The sequence below is a fragment of the Ranitomeya variabilis genome, chromosome 5, assembly GCF_051348905.1.
Source record: "Ranitomeya variabilis isolate aRanVar5 chromosome 5, aRanVar5.hap1, whole genome shotgun sequence".
Taxonomy (NCBI): Eukaryota; Metazoa; Chordata; class Amphibia; order Anura; family Dendrobatidae; genus Ranitomeya; species Ranitomeya variabilis.
The window spans coordinates 78,435,583-78,456,406 of NC_135236.1; the positions used below are offsets into that span (position 1 = coordinate 78,435,583).

The 20,824-nt window shown below is 44.1% G+C and overlaps 1 protein-coding gene across 3 annotated transcripts in view; it reads right to left on the reverse strand.

Annotated features, from left to right (window-relative positions):
• Positions 1–9,498: 9,498 nt before the first annotated feature.
• The window catches only part of LRRC8E (leucine rich repeat containing 8 VRAC subunit E), a 35,143-nt gene continuing 23,817 nt past the window's right edge, over positions 9,499–20,824 (reverse strand). For all 3 annotated transcript variants that reach the window (XM_077262529.1, XM_077262531.1, XM_077262530.1), the window contains one exon: positions 9,499–13,943. In XM_077262529.1, the coding sequence (XP_077118644.1) occupies positions 11,667–13,943 (2,277 nt within the window). In that variant the 3' untranslated portion in view covers positions 9,499–11,666. The remainder of the gene's footprint in view (positions 13,944–20,824) is intronic.

Genomic DNA, 20,824 nt, shown 5'->3' on the forward strand with positions numbered 1-20,824 from the left:
CGGCAGAATTGCTTAGCCACCTGCGGTTCCCTCAGAAACTAAAGATGGCTCATAGAATTTCTATTGAGCTAGTCCATTGTCAACCTTGAAAGAAAGTAGGGCTAAGATGGGCGCTTCGGCCCCTTCATTTTAGTGATCGGTGCAGGATCTTGGCAGCTAGACCTCCATTATGGAGAACTTGTCATGCTAAACGTTTGCTTTACCATTTCTGCAAAAAATGAGTCTTGAAGAGTATTTTCTCACCATCATAACTGGATAAAGTTATAAATTGCTTGTTAAAACAAGCAACTCTGCAACATACCTCTTATTACAAATCTTCTCCATTCTCAAGAACTGAGGGATGTTTCATTTTGTGTTTTGCTCAATGCTTAGATTACTGTCCAGCTCTGCATTTTATCAGACATGGCCGGTTCCACAGCATTTGCAAGTTCTTTGTTATAGAACATGCAAGTGCTGCTTCATTGCCCCGTCCTCTTCCGAAACTATAAAGGCAAAACTTCCTATGCTTCTATAATGGGAGAGCGCACAGTTTGGGCCAGCAGCTCAGGCATGCCGCTGACCTGAACTGTCAATCATCAGGAGCGAACTGCCCCTGAAAAGCAGGAAGCTGAGTGGTTGTGTTCTCTAGAAGAACAGTCATGAGAACAACCCATTAGCTTGCCAAGATTAACCGGATGCAATTAAACTGTGATTTCTTTTACCAGCTATCTTATTTTTCTGCTCAGTTACATGAAGTCCTTAAAGAGGTTGTCCACTTCTTTTACATTAGGATAAGTCAACAATGTCTAATTGGCTGGGATCCGACAACCCCGCACCACTGCAGGTCAGCTGTTATCGTGTTGGAGGCCACCAGAAGTACTCACTTGCCGAGCTGCTTCGTCTACTTGTAGCGGCCGCCACGGGGTACTACACATCCGCCTCCTATTGATTTGAATAGGAGGAGTATGTGTAATACCAATCCCGGTCACTACATGTAGACGAAGCAGCTCGACAAGTGAGCACCTTCCGGCGACCGCCGACACCAATAACAGCTGATCAGAGGGGGTGTTGGGTGTTTTTGACCCCGGCCGATCAGACATTGATCACATATCTTAAAGATAAGTCATCAGTGTAAAAGTAGTGGACAACCTCTAACTTTTTCTCTGATTATATATATTTTTTTTTATTACACCCACACATACATATAATTATATGTATATATTAAAGTTTAATAGAGGAAGAAACAGATCAAACTTATGTTTTTGGGGCCTAAACAAGTTGTATGGAAATTAAAATTGTGAGTTTTCACTTCTCGGAATGAGCTGTGGATCATAAACTAAACTTTATAAAGCCCTTGTAGGTATGAAATATGCAAACGTGATCAAGCCTGGTGGATGCAGATACTGAAAGAAGTCTCTTTGATGATATGTTCTGTTGTACTGTATAAGAGGCTGGATCTGAAAAAAGGCATTGAAAGGGAACATGTAATTAGAATTAACTCCTAGAAGGTATTACGGTGCTTTTACATTACGTTCGTGGGTCCTGTCGGGGGCATACATCCGAACCACCCCTGCAAAATGGGATTCGGATGTATGCGCTGACAGGACCATAGACTATAATGATGCAGACAGAGCGAACGTGCTCACTGATGTGCATCATTTTCAGGAGGGTAGGCCTACAGGAGGAGGACACTCAGGCGTAGCAGGCTGCATCTGGGTGTCCGCCTCCTGTAGGCGCACACACCCGAAAATGGTGCACGTCAGAGAGCACGTTCGCTCTGCTGTCACTATTACATCCAATCTTTAACACCCTGCTGGGCCCGTGAAGGCATTATCCACCAGCGAACAACACCGGACATTGATCAACTTGATTGATTAGAGAAGGTCAGAAACAATCTCAGACAGTACCGTAGATCAGTCGTGTATTTGAGATTTGTTTTACCTTGGAAGCAACAGGAGTTGGTATAGTGAGGTTTAGGGACTGTGCCAAGTCAAATATTACCTGTAATCTGCGGGCGTGTAAGTTCCATTAGTCAGTGTGTACATATCCGTCACATTGTTAGTACAAGAAAGGGGGACAAAGACAGCAGAAAGATGAGGAGTTCATTATTTGTTCATGTCACATGTGAAGATATGGCTGACAATGCTGATAAACGGGAACAGGCGTTCTTGGTGGTAAAAGTGAAGAAAACATTGAGACAGGTGACTTCATATTAGTCTACAATGATACCTTTGCAGTAAAAGGACTATGTCAGCATAAAATCAGTGTTCAAACCAAGTACAGACCCTTGGTGCACCCTAACATTTAAGTTCACCTTCCCACCTATCTCCACCCCCACATCATAGAACCAGAGAAGGGAGGAGATAGATTGAGAATAAGCAGGTGGGAAGGTGTACTTAAAATTTTGGTCACACCACAGAGCATTAAGGGCCTAAACTTATAATAGAATCACAGAAAGGTAGAGTAGGTAGGGACCTCCTGGGTCATTTGATCCAACCCCCTGCTCAAAGCAGGAGTCACTAAATCATCCCAGCCAGATGTCTGTCTAGCCTCTGTTTGAAGACTTCCATGGAAGGAGAACTCACCACCTCTCGTGGCAGCCTGTTCCACTCATTGATCACCCTCACTGTCAAAACGTTTTTCTAATATCTAATCTGTGTCTCCTCCCATTCAGTTTCATCCCATTGCTTCCAGTCTTTCCTTGTGCAAATGAGAATAAAGATGATCCTTCTACAATGTGACAGCCCTTGAGATATTTGTAGACAGCTTGGTCTTATCAGACCCTTTAAGGGCACAGATGGCCGTATAACATGGAAGACAATACACGGACTGGCCATCGGCTCTTCCACCTGAAGCATGGCAGCTGAGCCGACGGCCAGTCCGAGCATTGTGATGTGATCTGTGTATTTGTTATACAGCCATCTAACTACACCATAAGTAATAGCCAGATTATCTGCACAAAGAATAGGATTCAGTCCTTCTAGGAGAAAGCAAGGAGGCCATCAATTTATTATTCCTGATCAACGCCCTTAAAAAGGGTTATCTTCAGATGAATGTTCAGGAGCACACCGCTCTTCTGCCTCCAGCGGAGCGCTCCGGAAGATTGACAGCTCGGTTTGTAGGCAGGGTTGTGCCTCTGGTCTGGACTCTGCGCTCTCCTGGACTGTTAGCATCTTTGCAGTATGGAATAGGCGCAGTGGGAAGGAGGATGGTCAGATCCAGCAATATGGCTAGCTTCATAATGGCACGGATAGGCTCTAAAGAATAGAGCCTGCTCGCGCCTTGCCTGGGACAGCTGTGTGGCCAATAACCTAGAGAACAAGGTGAAAATTAAAAATCCCTCTACACTGATACCATTGACAGCTGTGTTAGCAACAGGCAAAAGTGGAGCCACAGCGGGTGTAAAGGGAGCAATATTTTTAGGGACATAAGATCCTGCATTTTACAGCTTTTATTATGGCAGTTCTCTGTTGTCACCACTAGATGTCCCTCTACTATCACACAGGCGGGTCACCAGTCTATAGCCGCCTCTCCCAGTAACACAGTATGCGTGACAGAATCATTCATGACTCATTAGTCCATGCTGTAATCACAGACGCCACTTTTCCCAATTACAGAGGCGTACCTGTGTCCTCCCTAGTATCCCTGCCACATGCGCACAAGGCTCCGGGAGCAGCGGCCTGCAACGATCTGCAGCACCCAGTAATTTATATAAATCGCAGACCCGCTCCTAATAATGCAATACTTTGCGTCTGCAGCGCTATATGATAATTCTTGCACCGATGTCTCAATTTAAAGAACATGCAAGATAATGATGCAAAGCCTCTGTCTCCACTGTGTATTCACTGGTCATGGATGAGGGAGCTGGAGGACTGCATTTACAGAGCTGGTTGTCAGTCATCACATCCAGAGGCGCAGTTATATGGGTTGACAAACATAGCGGTTGCACCAGACCTCTTTGCCCAAGGAGGCCTGAAGGAACCTGCAGGGCAAGTATTAAACATGGCAAGTGAGGCCCTCTTACGTAATTTGCTTTGAGGGCCAAGGAAAGTGCACCGACCAACTTCTGATATATCTCCTATATGCAGTCAACAGTCCCATAGTGATGAGCCACAAGGACTTTTAAGTGGTATAAACATGGCCTTAACGTGCAACCGTAATAAAAATTAGAGCTACCTAAAATCAATAGTACACATGAAAATAATCAATTTTGTAATATATCTTATCAGAGAAATCTGCTTCTGTCTCCTCCTGGATTGATCATTCATTCTCACAATTCTCAAATTATCGGTAAAATCTGTATTCAATTTTCCAAAAGAATTTACAAAACTATTCTAGGGATCATAGCACATTTGAAGTGACTTTGAAGGGCCTATATAACAGAAAATACCCAAAATTGACACCATTGTATAAACTGTACCCCTCAAGGTACTCAAAACCACATTAAAGAAGTATATTAATCACTTTAGGTGCATCACAGGGATTAAAACTATGTGGAAAGAAAAAAAATGACAATTTTTTCCTTAAAAATGTTACTCGAGCCTCAAATTTTTAATTTTCACAAGGGTAACAGGAGAAAATTAACTGTACAGTTTGTTGTGCAATTTCTCCCGAGTACACCAATACTCTTTAAGTGGGGGAAAACTACTGTTTGAACGCATGGCAGGGCTTGGAAGGGAAGGAGCACCATTTGACGTTCGGAGTACAAAATTGGCTGGAATAGATAGCGGACACCATATCACGTTTACAGAGCCCTAATGTGCCTAAACAGTGGAAACCCTACACAAGTGACCCCATTTCGTAAACTACAGCCTTCAAGGAATTTATCTAAAGATGTGGTGAGCACCTTGAGTCCACAGGTGCTTCACAAATTTTTTATAACATTGAGCCGTGAAAATTAAAAAAAAAAACGTTTTCCCACAAATATGTTGTTTTTGCCACAAAGTTTTAATTTTCACATAGGTAACAGGAGAAAATGGACCAAGTAATTTCTTGTGCTATTTCTTCTGAGTACAGGGATACCCCATATGTGCTCAGAAACTTTTATTTGGGCACACGTCAGGGCTTGGAAGGGAAGGAGCGCTATTTGATTTTTGTAGTGAAAAATTGTCTTGAATAGATTGTGGACACCAAGGTTCCAAAATAGCAGAAACCCCCACAAGTGACCCAATCCTGCAAGGGTATAGTGAGCATTTTAAACCAACAGGTATTTTACAGAATTGTATAACATGTGAAAACAAAACTTGATTTTTTCCACTAAAGTGCTATTTTAGCCCCAAGTTTTTAATTTTCAAAAAGGATGAGAAAATGGATCACAAAATTTGTTACGCAATTTCTCCTCAGTATGGCAGTGTCCCTTATAAGGTCGGAATCTACTTTTCAGGCATAGTGCAATGCTCAAAAGGGAAGAACCATACTGGAGTTCAGAACTGCCTGGTATGATTTGCGGGTGCCATGTCACATTGGAGTAGCCCCTGAGGTGTCAGTTCCCCATTTACAAACTACACCTCATAATGAAATCACCTAGGCTTGCACTGAGCATATTGACAGCACGTGTTTTAGCCCCAAATTTTACATTTTCATAAGGGAAAAATGTTTGCATATTTTTTAACACAATATCTCGATAACGTGGCAATACCCCATATGTGGCTGTACAGTACTGTTTGGCCACGTGAGGAGACTCGGAAGGGATGGAGAGCTATTTGACTCTTGGAAAACAAATCCTAGAATGGTTTGCGGACTCTATATAAAAAGCTCCTAAGTGCAAGAAGAGCTAAATCCCACCTCATTTGACCCCAATTTGGAAGTTACACCCCTCTGGGAATTCATTTACAGATGTAGTGACGATTTTGACACCATGGGTGTTTTCCAAAAACAAGCAGCAGTGGATGTTGCCAAGTAAAAATGCAAACTGCCATTGTAGTGACCAGTACGTTGTAGTGACCAGTACATTATGCCCAGCTCATGCCTTTGGAGACATGGACCCCATAATTTAAACTGGCTCTCATCGCTACAGAAATGCCAAACATGTGGATGCTACCTGCGGATTAGGCACACTGGGGCTCAGAAGGGAGGGGAGCATTTGGATTTGGGAGTGCTGATTTCATTGGATTACTTTTGATGGGAGCCATGCAACTTTTCCAGAGCCTTTGTACATCCAATAATGTGAAAGCCCCCTATATTACTGTTAACAGATGACAAATCTGAGTGGGGATTTTTCTGCAGCGGATTTGAGAAATCCACAGGTAAAAGGCACTGCGTTTTACCTGCGGATTTACCACGGATTTTGTGCGGATTCCACCCGCGGTTTTACACCTGCGGATTCCCATAGAGGAGCAGGTGTAAACCGCTGCAGAATCCGCAAAAAGAATTGACATGCTGCGGAATGTAAACCGCAGCGTTTCCGCGCGTTTTTTTCTGCAGCATGGGCACTGCCGATTGCGTTTTCCATAGGTTTACATTGTACTGTAAACGCATGCAAAGCTGCTGCGGACCCGCAGCTGCAGATCCGCAACGTGTGCACATAGCCTCATAGGGAATCTTCCACTGGGGGTTCTGTCTGAATCTCATATTTCAGAGATTTAAGTGCAAGTGCTCAGCGCAGAGTGGAATGCCCGCCAGGGCCTAGGGGTACTCGGTACCGGGTCCGGTACTTAAAGGGTTGTGTCACGGCGGCGGCGACCCGGTCCGTGGCCCTGGGTGCCCAAGTAATAGGGGACAGTCTTTAAAGGGGTTAATAAAAGTTTTTGACGCCACCTGTGGTATTCGGTCAGGGGTGACTAACGCTGCCCAAAGGGGTCCACTGGGGTGATGTTATGGCAACAGGGGTGGTATGGCTTCCCACAGGTGAAGCTGAATCCACAGGGCTCCCGATGTATTTTGCGAAGATGGTGTGGTGCCAGAAATAACTAGAGGACACAGAATTGCAGTCTCTTTACCTGGTTTACTGATGGTAAACAGCCACAGTGCAGGGTACTAGCAACAGGTAATGATGAGGTCTGGCCGGCCTGGAGGCAATTTCAAATCCCTTTCTCCAGGTGAAGTTTGTAAGCCTTCCTTCTCGCGCTTTGTGGCGAGTCCCTTGGTGCCTATGGCTTCTGTAAAGGTCCTCTCGCTCCTGTCCTGGGACAGTACCCATATGGTATGCAACGTGGGCCTTTTTACAGAGTCTCTATCACGACTCAGGCTCGATAAGTGGCTGTACCTTCGGGTTTGGGTGCGGACAGACGACCTACAATCTTCTGTCCTTCCAGTTCTGCTGTGGGATGTGAAGTACTACACAGCCTCGGGCTCCCGATGCCCGGTTGCTGCGCTTCAGCTTGGAAGGAACGCAACCGCAGCTCCCTTCCAGCTCCTTTGTTCTCCTGTGCTTCTCCCCTCGGGCACTTGCTATCAATGCAACGATCCTGCTTTTCCTCTCTCGCCTGGAGCTGCAGCACTACGTCGCTGCACGGCCCCAGCTCTTCTGCTCACTTTCCTCTCTCCTCCAACTCCTCTCCAGACTGAACTAACTCCTCCTCCTTGCCAGAATATTTATATATCTGGGGAAGCTCCCCTGAATCCGGGTTCAGGGCTCCCCCTTCTGGCCTGGACTCAGAATGTTTTGCAGTAGGTGTACTACCTGTTAAAGGGATCTTCATTGCTTCCAGGCATGACATCACCCTCCCCGAAAGGAAGGCAACATCACTGTAACAACCGGTTTCCTGGGGTGTTACACAGAGCGCAGGATAAATGTGCGCTTAGCCTTTCTGGGAGGCAGAATGAAAAAAAACAACAAACAAAACATAAACAGCAGGTGAAGAATTGTATTTATTTTTGTGCGGTATAAGCGATTATACGACTTTATTCTTTGGGCCGATGCTATTACAGCAATACCAGATTTATATTGGGGTTTACGTTTGGCTGTTGTCACACACTAAATGACACTTTTTTTTTTTAAACAAAAAACATTTTTTTGCATCACCATATTTATATTTTGAGAGCTATAATTTTTCTACATTTCTGCCAACAGTCATGTGAGGGCTTGTTGACATTTTTATTGGTACCATTTTTGGGCACATGAAGTTTCTTGATCACTTTCTATGCAGAGTTTAGGGAGACAGAATGAACAAAAAACAATTTCAGGAATTGTTTTTTTGGTGCCGTTCACTATGTGGTAAAATTAATAAGGCAGCTTTATTCTTCGGGTCAGTACGATTACAGCGATACGACATTAAATTTTTTTATGTTTTGTCCCTTCTACACAATACAAATTTATGCAAAAAATATTGTTTTTGCATTGCTATATACAGAAAACTAATTTTCCACTGATGGAGCTGTTTGTCAGCTTGTTTCCTGTGGGACAAGATGAGGTTTTCAGCTATACCATTTTTAGTTACATTTGTCTTTTTTATCTCATTTTATTCCATTTTTTCCATCTGTATGAAAAAAAAAAGTTTTTTTGACACCTTTCTTTATTTGACGGTGTTTACTTTAAGAGTGAACTAGTGTGACTGTTCTATAGGTTGGGTTATGACGGACACAGCGATACCAAATGTGTGGTTTGTTTGTTTTTACATGTGCAATTATTGGTGTAATATTTTTTTATTCTTTGTTTGAAAAAAAAAAAAAAAAAACCCCAAAAAACAAAACACCAAACTTTTTTTTCTACTTAGATTCTCTATGGAACTTCAACTTTTATTACTCTTATCACTGGTCTCTTGCATTGCAATGCGCCAGCCCTGCAATTTAGGAGATCTGTGATATTACACAGGCAGTTCACCTGTTACACCATGTCTATGGCTGGGTCCAACAAGTCACCTCCAGGTTCCGATGTGGATGAGTGAGCATACGCCTCACAACCTTCCAAATGCCACGATCACCATTGATGGTGGAATCTGGAGGGCTAATCAGCCAGGGCCCTGGCTGTTACCGCAGGAGCTCGGCCATCAGCTGCGCAGAGCTCCCGACAGTGATCTTGTAAGGGAGAGTTGATGCTTCAGCACTTCTAAATTGACTGACCGATCACAGAATCAAAGAGCAAAACATTTTCTGCCCATTTTATTATTAAAAGGAGACATTGCATGAGATTTTCTCTGGTTGTTGTTATAAACCTGTGTCATGCGCCACTGCCTCAGCCCTTGTGCTGCTCGGTAAGATACAAAACTTGCAAGATGTACATGAATTTCATCTCCCTCCTCCCAATAAATTCCAAATTTTCAGCACAAGCTGCCATTAAAGATTATAGTTGTAGACCAGGGCAGCATCTCATAACCCCTCTCGAAAAATCAGTGTACGGAGCCGCTCGCGAGGGGAACCCAATCTGAGTTGACACATGCAATTCTAAATGTAACCTATAGTGGCCACTGCAGGAAAAGTCAAGCAGCCAATGGAAATTGCACACTCATATTAAAAGTGGTTTTCTTGATGAGCCACAAACCATTACTACTGGGACATGGCCTGATAAGTAGAAGTTATCTAATATAAGTGATCTAATAGTATGAGCAAATCCAACAGGCACAGGGCAGTACATGATTTTCCCCTCTACAATCCAGCAGTGTGAAAAGGACATGAGAGAACGAGAAGAAATGACAATGATTTCTTGAAATGTTTATTTAAAAAGAAAAAAACCAAAAAACTTCTGGGCCATACATATGCTGGTCAATGTAAAACATGATATTCTAAAGTCGTATGTCCTTTGAGTAACAGTCTTTTTTTTTATTTTTGAAATAAATCAATAGTACACATGAAAATAAACTGTGTAATATATCTGATCAGAGAAATCAGCTTCTTTCTCCTCATGGACTGATCATTTGCTCTCAATTCAAAGCTAAAATCTGTATTCAGTGAAGACAGATTTCTCCATCTCTGAGATAAGGGAGGAGCTAGAGGCAGAGCTCCTCCTCCTCTTCTACTACTAGTATTTTAAAAACCAACTGTCGTCTTTTATGTAGAAGAGGAGGAGGAGCTCTGCCACTAGCTCCTCCCTTTTCCTTCTGTCGACTGATAAGATTCTACGTAGAACTTTATGAGCACCAACTGTCATCTCTTATCTCAGTAATGGAGAAATCTGTCTGCAATGAATGTGAGAATTTTGAGAATGACTGATCAGTTCAGGAGGAGAAAGAAGATACGATTTCCTCGATAAAGATATTACAAAGTTTCTTTATTTACCTTTTTAAACAAATTTAAAAGGGTTTTCAAGTTAAAAAAACAACTTATGATTAGTGATGAGCAAACGTGCTGGGATAAGGTAATCTGAGCATGACCGGGTACTAACTGAGTGACTTTGGCTTGTTTCAAAAATATGTTCCGACTCCCCGCGCCTCCATGTCTCGGTGCTGTTCGACAGCAGCAACATACGCAGGGATTGCTTATCAAATAGCAATCCTAGCATGGATTGCAGCTGTTGAACAGCACCGAGACATGGAGGCGCGGGGAGTCGGAACATATTATTAGAGCACGCCGAAGACACTCAGATAACTCTTATCCGAGCACGTTCGCTCATCACTAGTTATCACCTATCTTAACTGCTAGATTGGCAGAGGTCCGACCTCTTGGACCTCCACCAATCACCGGAACAGGATATCTGTGTCGCTCCACACATATTCGGTGTAAAGGACTGAAATAGTGCAGCACTCGGCCATCTCGGTCAGTCCCATGGACTTTGAATGCAGAGGGAGCACACACTCAGGACCTCTGTTCAGGCCATAGCGATGACCCAACCTTAAGATGTCCAATCTACATTTTATTGTGGGGTCTTACACAGGAAACCTCTTAAGATCAGCACCTCCTCACTGTATAGGCAGGCAAAAGTGGCTCTTCCATTAGGGTAGCTGGCTTGGTACTACAGCTTTATCATAGCAGTCAAGTATCCTAAGGATAGGCCATCAATTATCATGGAAAACCTCTTTAGAAACGGTTAGTCTTAAAGAAGACCTGTCACGTGTCATTAATATGTCATTTTTTTTACCAAGTATAAATGTCACTGTTCTCCTGAATCTGACAGGTGTTTTTTTTTTCTTTTATTTCTGCCTCTCCAGTCCAGAGATATGGTCCCCTCTTCCCTGTATATAAATCTAGTTTTTATCAACTGGAACTGGCCTTCAGGAAAAGTTGAGGATCATGCCCACTTGGATAACAAGGATTAGAATTACATACGAGGAAGAAAGGACCATATATTAGGAATGGAGAGGCGCAGGAATAAAAGAAGAGCAACATCATTCAGGAGAACAGTGGAATATAAAAAAGGTTAAAAGTAAAATAAAAAAAACAACATGTTTATGGCAAGTGATGGGTCCTCCAAGAAGAACCAAATACATACATGTTTATAGCTTTAACAAACAAAAAAAAACCTATACAATCTATTGGCAACTCTCCCTTATTTTGGTACATGTGGCTTATTCCTGAGCTAAGACTGCTACTTAGTCTTGACGTTACTTTAAAGAATGTCAACTTTTAATAAGGCCATTATTGAGGTAAGAATACACAATGCATGCGGAATAACGGAAGGAAGACGGATGTCAGGAGGCATTCAGTTAGAGGACCCCTATGGAAAATAATTTGATCTTGTCAACACATGGTTGTTTACTTGTTCATAATCTGTTGCTACTTTCTCCATGATTATTTTTCTTTTTAGAGAACATTATCAAAAAGAAAGCTGACTGTAGAACATAAGTTTCAAGTTCCAGTTGTTGCATTCGACCCTACTATGATTCCTCACTCAGCGCCTCTCTCACATCGAGCGGCAGGGTCTCCAAAAGAGAATGCTCCACAATGAAACCAGATTTTTTAAGACTGGTACATGACCCAAGTTCTGGAGGTAACATGTCCAGCCTGTTACCTTTTATATCAAGTCTTACTAAGGAGATCAAGGTTCCAATTTTGGGTGACAGACTTGTAAGTTTATTCTGTCCCAACTTCAAAGTCTTAAGTCTTTGGCAGAAAAATAGCTCATTGGGGAGATCCTCTAGAAAGTTCCCCGTTAAAGCAAAGTACTGTAGCATCTGCAAAACTCCAACTTCTGGTGGAACCTCTCGGATTTCATTGAAAGAAAGGTCAAGGTGACGGAGTTTGGTACACAGGAAAAGTGGAGGAGGCAGTATAAGGATCTTGTTGCGATTTAGACACAGCTCTTCAAGACACTTAAGCCTGCGGATGTGCTCAGGAATATAGGCAATTTGGTTGTGCCACAATCGTAGAACGCTTAGTTTCCGGCAGTGCTGCAAACTTATGATTTCCTCTATGGTGTGCAAGCTGTTGTCCTTCAAGTCCAACATCTGGAGATTGTTGAGACTGAAAACTGCATGAGGAATCCGCTCTAGATCACATCGAATCAGCTCCAAATCTTTCAACAACGAAAGCCTCTTTAAGGCATTAAGAGTAAGTAGCTTGGTGCCGTCGTTTTGTATACTGAGTTTCTGCAAATGGCTAGCCACATCTGCAACCGTCTGAGGCACTTTGGAAAGATTGCTTTTCAGTATAAGCACCTTGAGACTTTTTAATTCCCTCAAGCTTTCGAGAGAAGCATTTTTAGAGACATCCTGGGACAGGTAGCCGAACAGGTGAAGCTCCTCCAAGGCTCGAAGACTAAAAACCCAAAGTGGAATCTCTTTAACTTCATCAAACTTAATTTGAAGGACCCTAAGATTATCCCGGAGGTAAGTCAGAGAAGCATGTTGTACTTTAGCTGCGCAGTTAATCAAAGACAACTCTTCTAACCTGACCAATTTGGACACCAGAGGAGGGATGACCACATCATTGAGCAGTTCCAGTTTAAGCGACTCCATCTCTGTCACCTCAAACACAGTGTCTGGCAACCCCGGCAGCTTGAAGAGATGAAGTTCCAGTCGGCCTTCTGGAGTATGCTGAAGTTTCTGCCTGAGTTTATCTGCTGGCCATTCATGGTTGAGATTAAGTTGCCTCAGACGACTTTCACTAACTTCTGACAAGAAGACAGCAAATCGTTTAGAGTAGAGGGAATCGTATTGATCCACTAAATGAAGTACAAATGCAAAATCGTTTTTTACGTCAGGGATATCCCCAATCCCAGTTTCTTCTCGTACGGTTCTGAATGAATACTCCTTCAAGGGACGACGAAAGAGCCAATAGAGTGTATAAAAACAGGTTAAACCATAGGCACTTAAGAAGCACAAGTAGCTGATGGCCAGCTTGGAGAAGAGGTGGGCTTTAGTGTGATTGCAGCAAAAACTGTTGTATCCAGTCATGTCTTCCGTGTGTACACTACATGGGACAATAAAGTGGATTTGACCAACCAAGGCAGAATTGTATATGGTTATTAGAACAAATTTGCAGACTTTTAATATGGTTTGCCGCATGTACATGGAATAAAGAATATCACCTTCCTCCACATGGTGCCGAAATTTCTTCACCTTTTCAAATAAGGCCTTGGCTTGTTCACCTTCTTTTTTGTCCAGGACGCTAGCTGAAGGAGTCTCAGCAACAAGTTTCTCAGGAACCGGAAGATCGGCAGTTGCTGGGCTCGTTTCATCAAAAGCGGTCTTTGAAATGTCTCGGTCGGCAGTTTTTTCCTGAGTTGTCTCCCCTGAAACCTCAGAGAGAGCTCGAGTTGTCCATGGAGAATCAAAACACTTGCCCAAGATGGAGATGAAGTGTTCAATTTTGGAGCTTGTGCCAGGAAACTTGAACCAAAAATTTCCACAAATGATGAAAATAAGAGTGTGAATGACCACGAGGTATGGGAAGTACTTTGCATACCAGTGTAATGCTGTTTCATAGCACATTTGGTTAATGAAGTTGTACTGCTGAATGTCCAAGTTATTACGTAGACCGTTCATCATACGTGGGGTATCCGAAGAAGCAGCTGGAGAAGGAGTGGACATGGCCTGCTCTTCCTCGCTAGCATTTATGACTTGAGAGTCTTTGGAGTACTCTTTGCAGGTGATTTGAGAAACATAGTCAGCAGAGATATGGTTAGGCAGACAGATGATCTTATCCTGAGTTATCTGTGGAGGAAGAAAAACATGAAGTTAGAAGGGTTTTCGAATAAATCAAATTAAGGAAAAGAGAGAAAACAATTCTGAAGAATGGTCAGGAGTTATAGGGAAAAGTGCAAGGGTTAATGCATAGGAGATGAATAATAAACGCTTTAAAGGTTCACTCACGAAGGAAGATCAATGTGAGAAAATTCTTAATGGAGCATAAAGTGGGAACACTTCCATTTTTATAAGGCCCATTAGTGGCGTCTGACTGGAGATGCATTCACCCCTCCAGGATTGGTTGTGTTGTAACCAATTACTACAATCAATGATTCATAATTTGTCCATGCCAATTACAAGACCAGATTTTTAATTTTTTTTTTTTACTTAACTCTCCATACAGAATATTTTTAGCGGTACTGCTAACTCTGATAAAAAGCACTCTGAATGTTTTCCAGACACTAACGCTGCTCTTGCGGTGAGGTCGTTGGATCATTTACTATATTGGAGATGGGCTGGTGGCATTGCCCGACATTACCTTCTTCATTTTCAAGACCATATTTCTAAAGTGAACCTGTCAGTGAGGACATACTTGGGGAACCAGAGATACTGCTGGATAAGGCAGGGGAACATGTCCAACCATACTTATTCCAGTCTTCATCCAGTGCTTCATGTGTAATTATTTAAATTAGGCATGGAAGTGCACTGGTGGGGACATCAGCCTCAGGGCACCTGCAGTCCTCGGCTCCTCTTCACAACTCTCCACCAGCGCTGCCCCCGCCTCTCTATTGATGGTGAAGAGCAACAGAATCCCTTGTCTTCACTGTGAATTAAGAAGCGGGGGAAGCAGGGCTGGCAGAGAGTAGGAAAAAAAACTAAGTTTTCACTGCTTGTTCTGCATTTGTGTTGGAAAAGGGGGATAAGGGGAAAGCTGCCACAAGCGATGGAGAAATGATAGATCAAAGTTTGTTACTGCCATCTCTTGTACAGGAACTTTTTCTCATGTTATCATTCCCTATCTCCCATCACAACCTATTGTTATCTCTTGTACAGCCACCATTAACTCCATCGGAAGGCAACAGAAACTTCTCCTTGTGTTATCACACCCTGTTATGACCCCAATGGCGAGGGTCTCAGAGGAACAAGTAAGTCTGCGAAGTACAAAAATCCAGCTCATAGGGCAGTGGTAACTGGGTTGACCATATATCTACTCCTAACGCCAACACTAGAAGTAGCCGGGGAACATGCCTACGTTGGTCGCTAGATGTCTCGCGCCAGCCGGAGGACTAACTACCCCTAGAAGAGGAAAACAAAGACCTCTCTTGCCTCCAGATAATAGACCCCAAAAGTTGGATACAAGCCCCCACAAATAATAACGGTGAGGTAAGAGGAAATGACAAACACAGAGATGAACTAGGTTTAGCAAAGAGAGGCCCACTTACTAATAGCAGAATGTAGTAAGATAACTTATATGGTCAACAAAAACCCTATCAAAAATCCACACTGGAAATTCAAGAACCCCCGAACCGTCTAACGGCCCGGGGGGAGAACTCCAGCCTCCCTAGAGCTTCCAGCAAGGTTAGGATACAGATTATGTACAAGCTGGACAAAAATGCAAACAAAAACAAATAGCAAAAAGCAAGAAAGCAGACTTAGCTTAATCTAGCAGGAACCAGGATCAGTAGACAAGAGCACAACAGATTAGCTCTGATTACAACGTTGCCAGGCATTGAACTGAAGGTCCAGGGAGCTTATATAGCAACACCCCTGACCTAACGACCCAGGTGAGCATACAAGGGATGGCAGACATTCCCAGAGTCAAATCACAAGTAACCACTAGAGGGAGCCAAAAAGGTAAATTCACAACAGTACCCCCCCCTTAGTGAGGGGTCACCGATCCCTCACCAAGACCACCAGGGCGATCAGGATGAGCGGTGTGAAAGGCACGAACCAAATCGGCCGCATGCACATCAGAGGCGACCACCCAGGAATTATCCTCCTGACCATAGCCCTTCCACTTGACCAGGTACTGAAGCCTCCGCCTGGAGAGACGAGAATCTAAGATCTTCTCCACCACGTACTCCAACTCGCCCTCAACCAACACCGGAGCAGGAGGCTCAGCAGAAGGGACCACAGGCACAACGTACCGCCGCAACAAGGACCTATGAAATACGTTGTGAATGGCAAACGACACCGGAAGATCCAGGCGAAAGGATACAGGATTAAGGATTTCCAATATCTTGTAAGGACCAATGAAGCGAGGCTTAAATTTGGGAGAGGAGACCTTCATAGGAACAAATCGAGAAGACAGCCATACCAAATCCCGAACGCGAAGTCGGGGACCCACACCACGGCGGCGGTTGGCAAAACGCTGAGCCTTCTCCTGTGACAACTTCAAGTTGTCCACCACATGACTCCAGATCCGCTGCAACCTATCCACCACAGAATCCACCCCAGGACAGTCAGAAGGCTCCACATGTCCCGAGGAAAAACGAGGATGGAAACCAGAGTTGCAGAAAAATGGCGAAACCAAGGTGGCGGAACTAGCCCGATTATTAAGGGCAAATTCAGCCAACGGCAAGAAGGTCACCCAATCATCCTGATCAGAAGAGACAAAACACCTCAAATAAGCCTCCAGAGTCTGATTAGTTCGCTCCGTTTGTCCGTTAGTCTGAGGATGAAAAGCGGACGGAAACGACAAATCAATGCCCATCCTTCCACAAAAGGATCGCCAGAACCTGGAAACAAACTGGGATCCTCTGTCCGACACAATATTCTCAGGAATGCCGTGCAAACGAACCACGTTCTGGAAGAACACAGGAACCAGATCAGAAGAGGAGGGCAGCTTAGGCAAAGGAACCAAATGGACCATCTTGGAGAAACGATCACATATCACCCAGATGACAGACATGCCCTGAGACACCGGAAGATCAGAAATGAAATCCATAGAGATGTGTGTCCAAGGTCTCTTCGGGACAGGCAAGGGCAAGAGCAGCCCGCTGGCACGAGAACAGCAAGGCTTAGCTCGAGCACAAGTTCCACAGGACTGCACAAATGACCGCACATCCCTTGACAAGGAAGGCCACCAAAAGGACCTGGCCACCAGATCTCTGGTGCCAAAAATTCCCGGGTGCCCTGCCAACACTGAGGAATGAACCTCGGAAATGACTCTGCTGGTCCATTTAGCAGGCACAAACAATCTGTCAGATGGACAAGAGTCAGGCCTACCAGCCTGAAATCTCTGCAACACACGTCGCAGATCCGGAGAAATAGCTGACAAGATAACTCCTTCCTTAAGAATACCCACAGGTTCAGCGACTCCAGGAGCATCAGGCACAAAGCTCCTAGACAGAGCATCGGCCTTCACATTCTTAGAACCTGGTAAATACGAGACCACAAAGTCAAAACGGGAGAAAAACAATGACCAGCGGGCCTGTCTAGGATTCAGGCGTTTAGCAGACTCGAGATACATCAGATTTTTGTGATCAGTCAAGACCACCACACGATGCTTAGCACCCTCGAGCCAATGACGCCACTCCTCAAATGCCCACTTCATGGCCAACAACTCCCGATTGCCCACATCATAATTTCGCTCTGCCGGCGAAAACTTCCTGGAGAAAAAGGCACAAGGTCTCATAGTAGAGCAACCAGGGCCTCTCTGCGACAAAACGGCCCCTGCCCCAATCTCCGAAGCATCCACCTCCACCTGAAAGGGAAGTGAGGTGTCAGGTTGGCACAAAACAGGCGCCGAAGTAAACCGGCGTTTCAACTCCTGGAAAGCCTCCACGGCAGCAGGAGCCCAGTTAGCTACATCAGAGCCTTTCTTGGTCATATCCGTCAATGGTTTAACAACGCTAGAAAAATTTGCGATAAAACGACGGTAGAAGTTAGCAAAACCCAAGAACTTCTGAAGACTCTTAACTGACGAGGGTTGAGTCCAATCATGAATAGCTCGGACCTTGACTGGGTCCATCTCCACAGCAGAAGGGGAAAAAATGAACCCCAAAAAGGGAACCCTCTGTACACCAAAGAGACACTTTGAGCCTTTAACAAACAAAGAATTTTCACGCAAAATCTTAAAAACCATCCTGACCTGCTCCACATGCGAGTCCCAATCATCAGAAAAAAACAGAATATCATCCAGATAAACAATCAAAAATTTATCCAGATACTTCCGGAAAATGTCATGCATGAAGGACTGAAAAACTGAAGGTGCATTAGAGAGCCCAAATGGCATCACCAAGTACTCAAAATGACCTTCGGGCGTATTGAATGCGGTTTTCCATTCATCGCCTTGCTTAATGCGCACAAGGTTGTACGCACCACGAAGGTCTATCTTGGTGAACCACTTGGCACCTTTAATCCGGGCAAACAAGTCAGACAACAACGGCAAAGGATACTGAAATTTGACAGTGATCTTGTTTAAAAGCCGATAATCAATACAAGGCCTCAAAGATCCGTCCTTTTTGGCCACAAAAAAGAATCCCGCACCAAGAGGGGAAGAAGAAGGACGGATATGCCCCTTCTCAAGAGACTCCTTGATATATGAACGCATCGCGGTATGTTCAGGTACCGACAAATTAAACAGTCTCCCCTTAGGAAACTTACTGCCAGGAATCAAATCTATTGCACAGTCACATTCCCTATGAGGAGGCAGTGCACTGGACTTAGACTCGCTGAAGACATCCTGATAATCAGACAAATACGCCGGAACTTCCGAAGGCGTAGAAGAAGCAATAGACAAGGGCAGGGAATCTCCATGAATTCCATGGCAGCCCCAACTTGACACTGATATAGCCTTCCAGTCCAAGACTGGATTATGGGTCTGTAACCATGGCAAACCCAAAACAACCAAATCATGCATCTTATGCAGAACAAGAAAACGTATCACCTCCCGATGTTCGGGAGTCATGCACATGGTAACCTGTGTCCAAAACTGCGGTTTATTTTTTGCCAAAGGCGTAGCATCAATACCCCTCAGAGGGATAGGATTTTCCAATGGCTCCAGAACAAAACCGCAGCGCTTGGCAAATGACAGATCCATCAGACTCAGGGCAGCACCTGAGTCTACAAACGCCATGACAGGATACGATGACAGTGAGCAAATCAAAGTTACAGATAGAATAAATTTAGGTTGCAAATTACCAATGGCGACAGGACTAACAACCCTAGTAAGACGTTTAGAGCATGCTGAGATAACATGTGTAGAATCACCACAGTAGTAACACAAGCCATTCTGGCGTCTATGAATTTTCCGCTCATTTCTAGTCAGGATTCTATCACATTGCATTAAATCAGGTGCCTGTTCAGACAACACCATGAGGGAATTTGCGATTTTGCGCTCCCGCAACCGCCGGTCGATTTGAATTGCCAGGGCCATGGAATCATTCAGACCTGTGGGAATGGGAAAACCCACCATCACATTCTTAATGGCTTCAGAAAGGCCATTTCTGAAATTTGCAGCCAATGCACACTCGTTCCACTGGGTCAGCACGGACCATTTCCGAAATTTTTGGCAATACACTTCAGCCTCGTCCTGGCCCTGAGACATAGCCAGCAAGGCTTTTTCTGCCTGAATCTCAAGATTGGGTTCCTCATAAAGCAAACCGAGCGCCAGAAAAAACGCATCAATATCAGCCAATGCCGGATCTCCTGGCGCCAGCGAGAAGGCCCAATCCTGAGGGTCGCCCCGTAAAAAAGAAATAACAATTTTCACTTGCTGAGCGGAGTCTCCAGATGAACAGGGTCTCAGGGACAAAAACAATTTACAATTATTCCTGAAATTTCTAAATTTAAATCGGTCTCCGGAAAACAGTTCAGGAATCGGTATCTTAGGTTCTGACATAGGATTTCTGATAACATAATCTTGTATGCCCTGCACACGAGCAGTAAGCTGGTCCACACCTGTAATCAAGGTCTGGACATTCATGTCTGCAGCAAACACAAGCCACTCAGAGGTAAAGGGGAAAAGAAAAAAAAATGAGAAAGAGAAAAAAAAACTCAGAATTTTCTTTCTTATAATCCCGCTTCTGCAATGCATTTAACATTTAATACTGGCCTGGCAAACTGTTATGACCCCAATGGCGAGGGTCTCAGAGGAACAAGTAAGTCTGCGAAGTACAAAAATCCAGCTCATAGGGCAGTGGTAACTGGGTTGACCATATATCTACTCCTAACGCCAACACTAGAAGTAGCTGGGGAACATGCCTACGTTGGTCGCTAGATGTCTCGCGCCAGCCGGAGGACTAACTACCCCTAGAAGAGGAAAACAAAGACCTCTCTTGCCTCCAGAGAATAGACCCCAAAAGTTGGATACAAGCCCCCCACAAATAATAACGGTGAGGTAAGAGGAAATGACAAACACAGAGATGAACTAGGTTTAGCAAAGAGAGGCCCACTTACTAATAGCAGAATGTAGTAAGATAACTTACATGGTCAACAAAAACCCTATCAAAAATCCACACTGGAAATTCAAGAACCCCCGAACCGTCTAACGGCCCGGGGGGAGAACTCCAGCCTCCCTAGAGCTTCCAGCAAGGTTAGGATACAGATTATGTACAAGCTGGACAAAAATGCAAACAAAAACAAATAGCAAAAAGCAAGAAAGCAGACTTAGCTTAATCTAGCAGGAACCAGGATCAGTAGACAAGAGCACAACAGATTAGCTCTGATTACAACGTTGCCAGGCATTGAACTGAAGGTCCAGGGAGCTTATATAGCAACACCCCTGACCTAACGACCCAGGTGAGCATACAAGGGATGGCAGACATTCCCAGAGTCAAATCACTAGTAACCACTAGAGGGAGCCAAAAAGGTAAATTCACAACAACACCCTTCTTCCCAACAACCTGCTATAGTTGTCCCTTTTACGGCCACTATTATCTACCTTTAACCCCAGGAGACAGCAA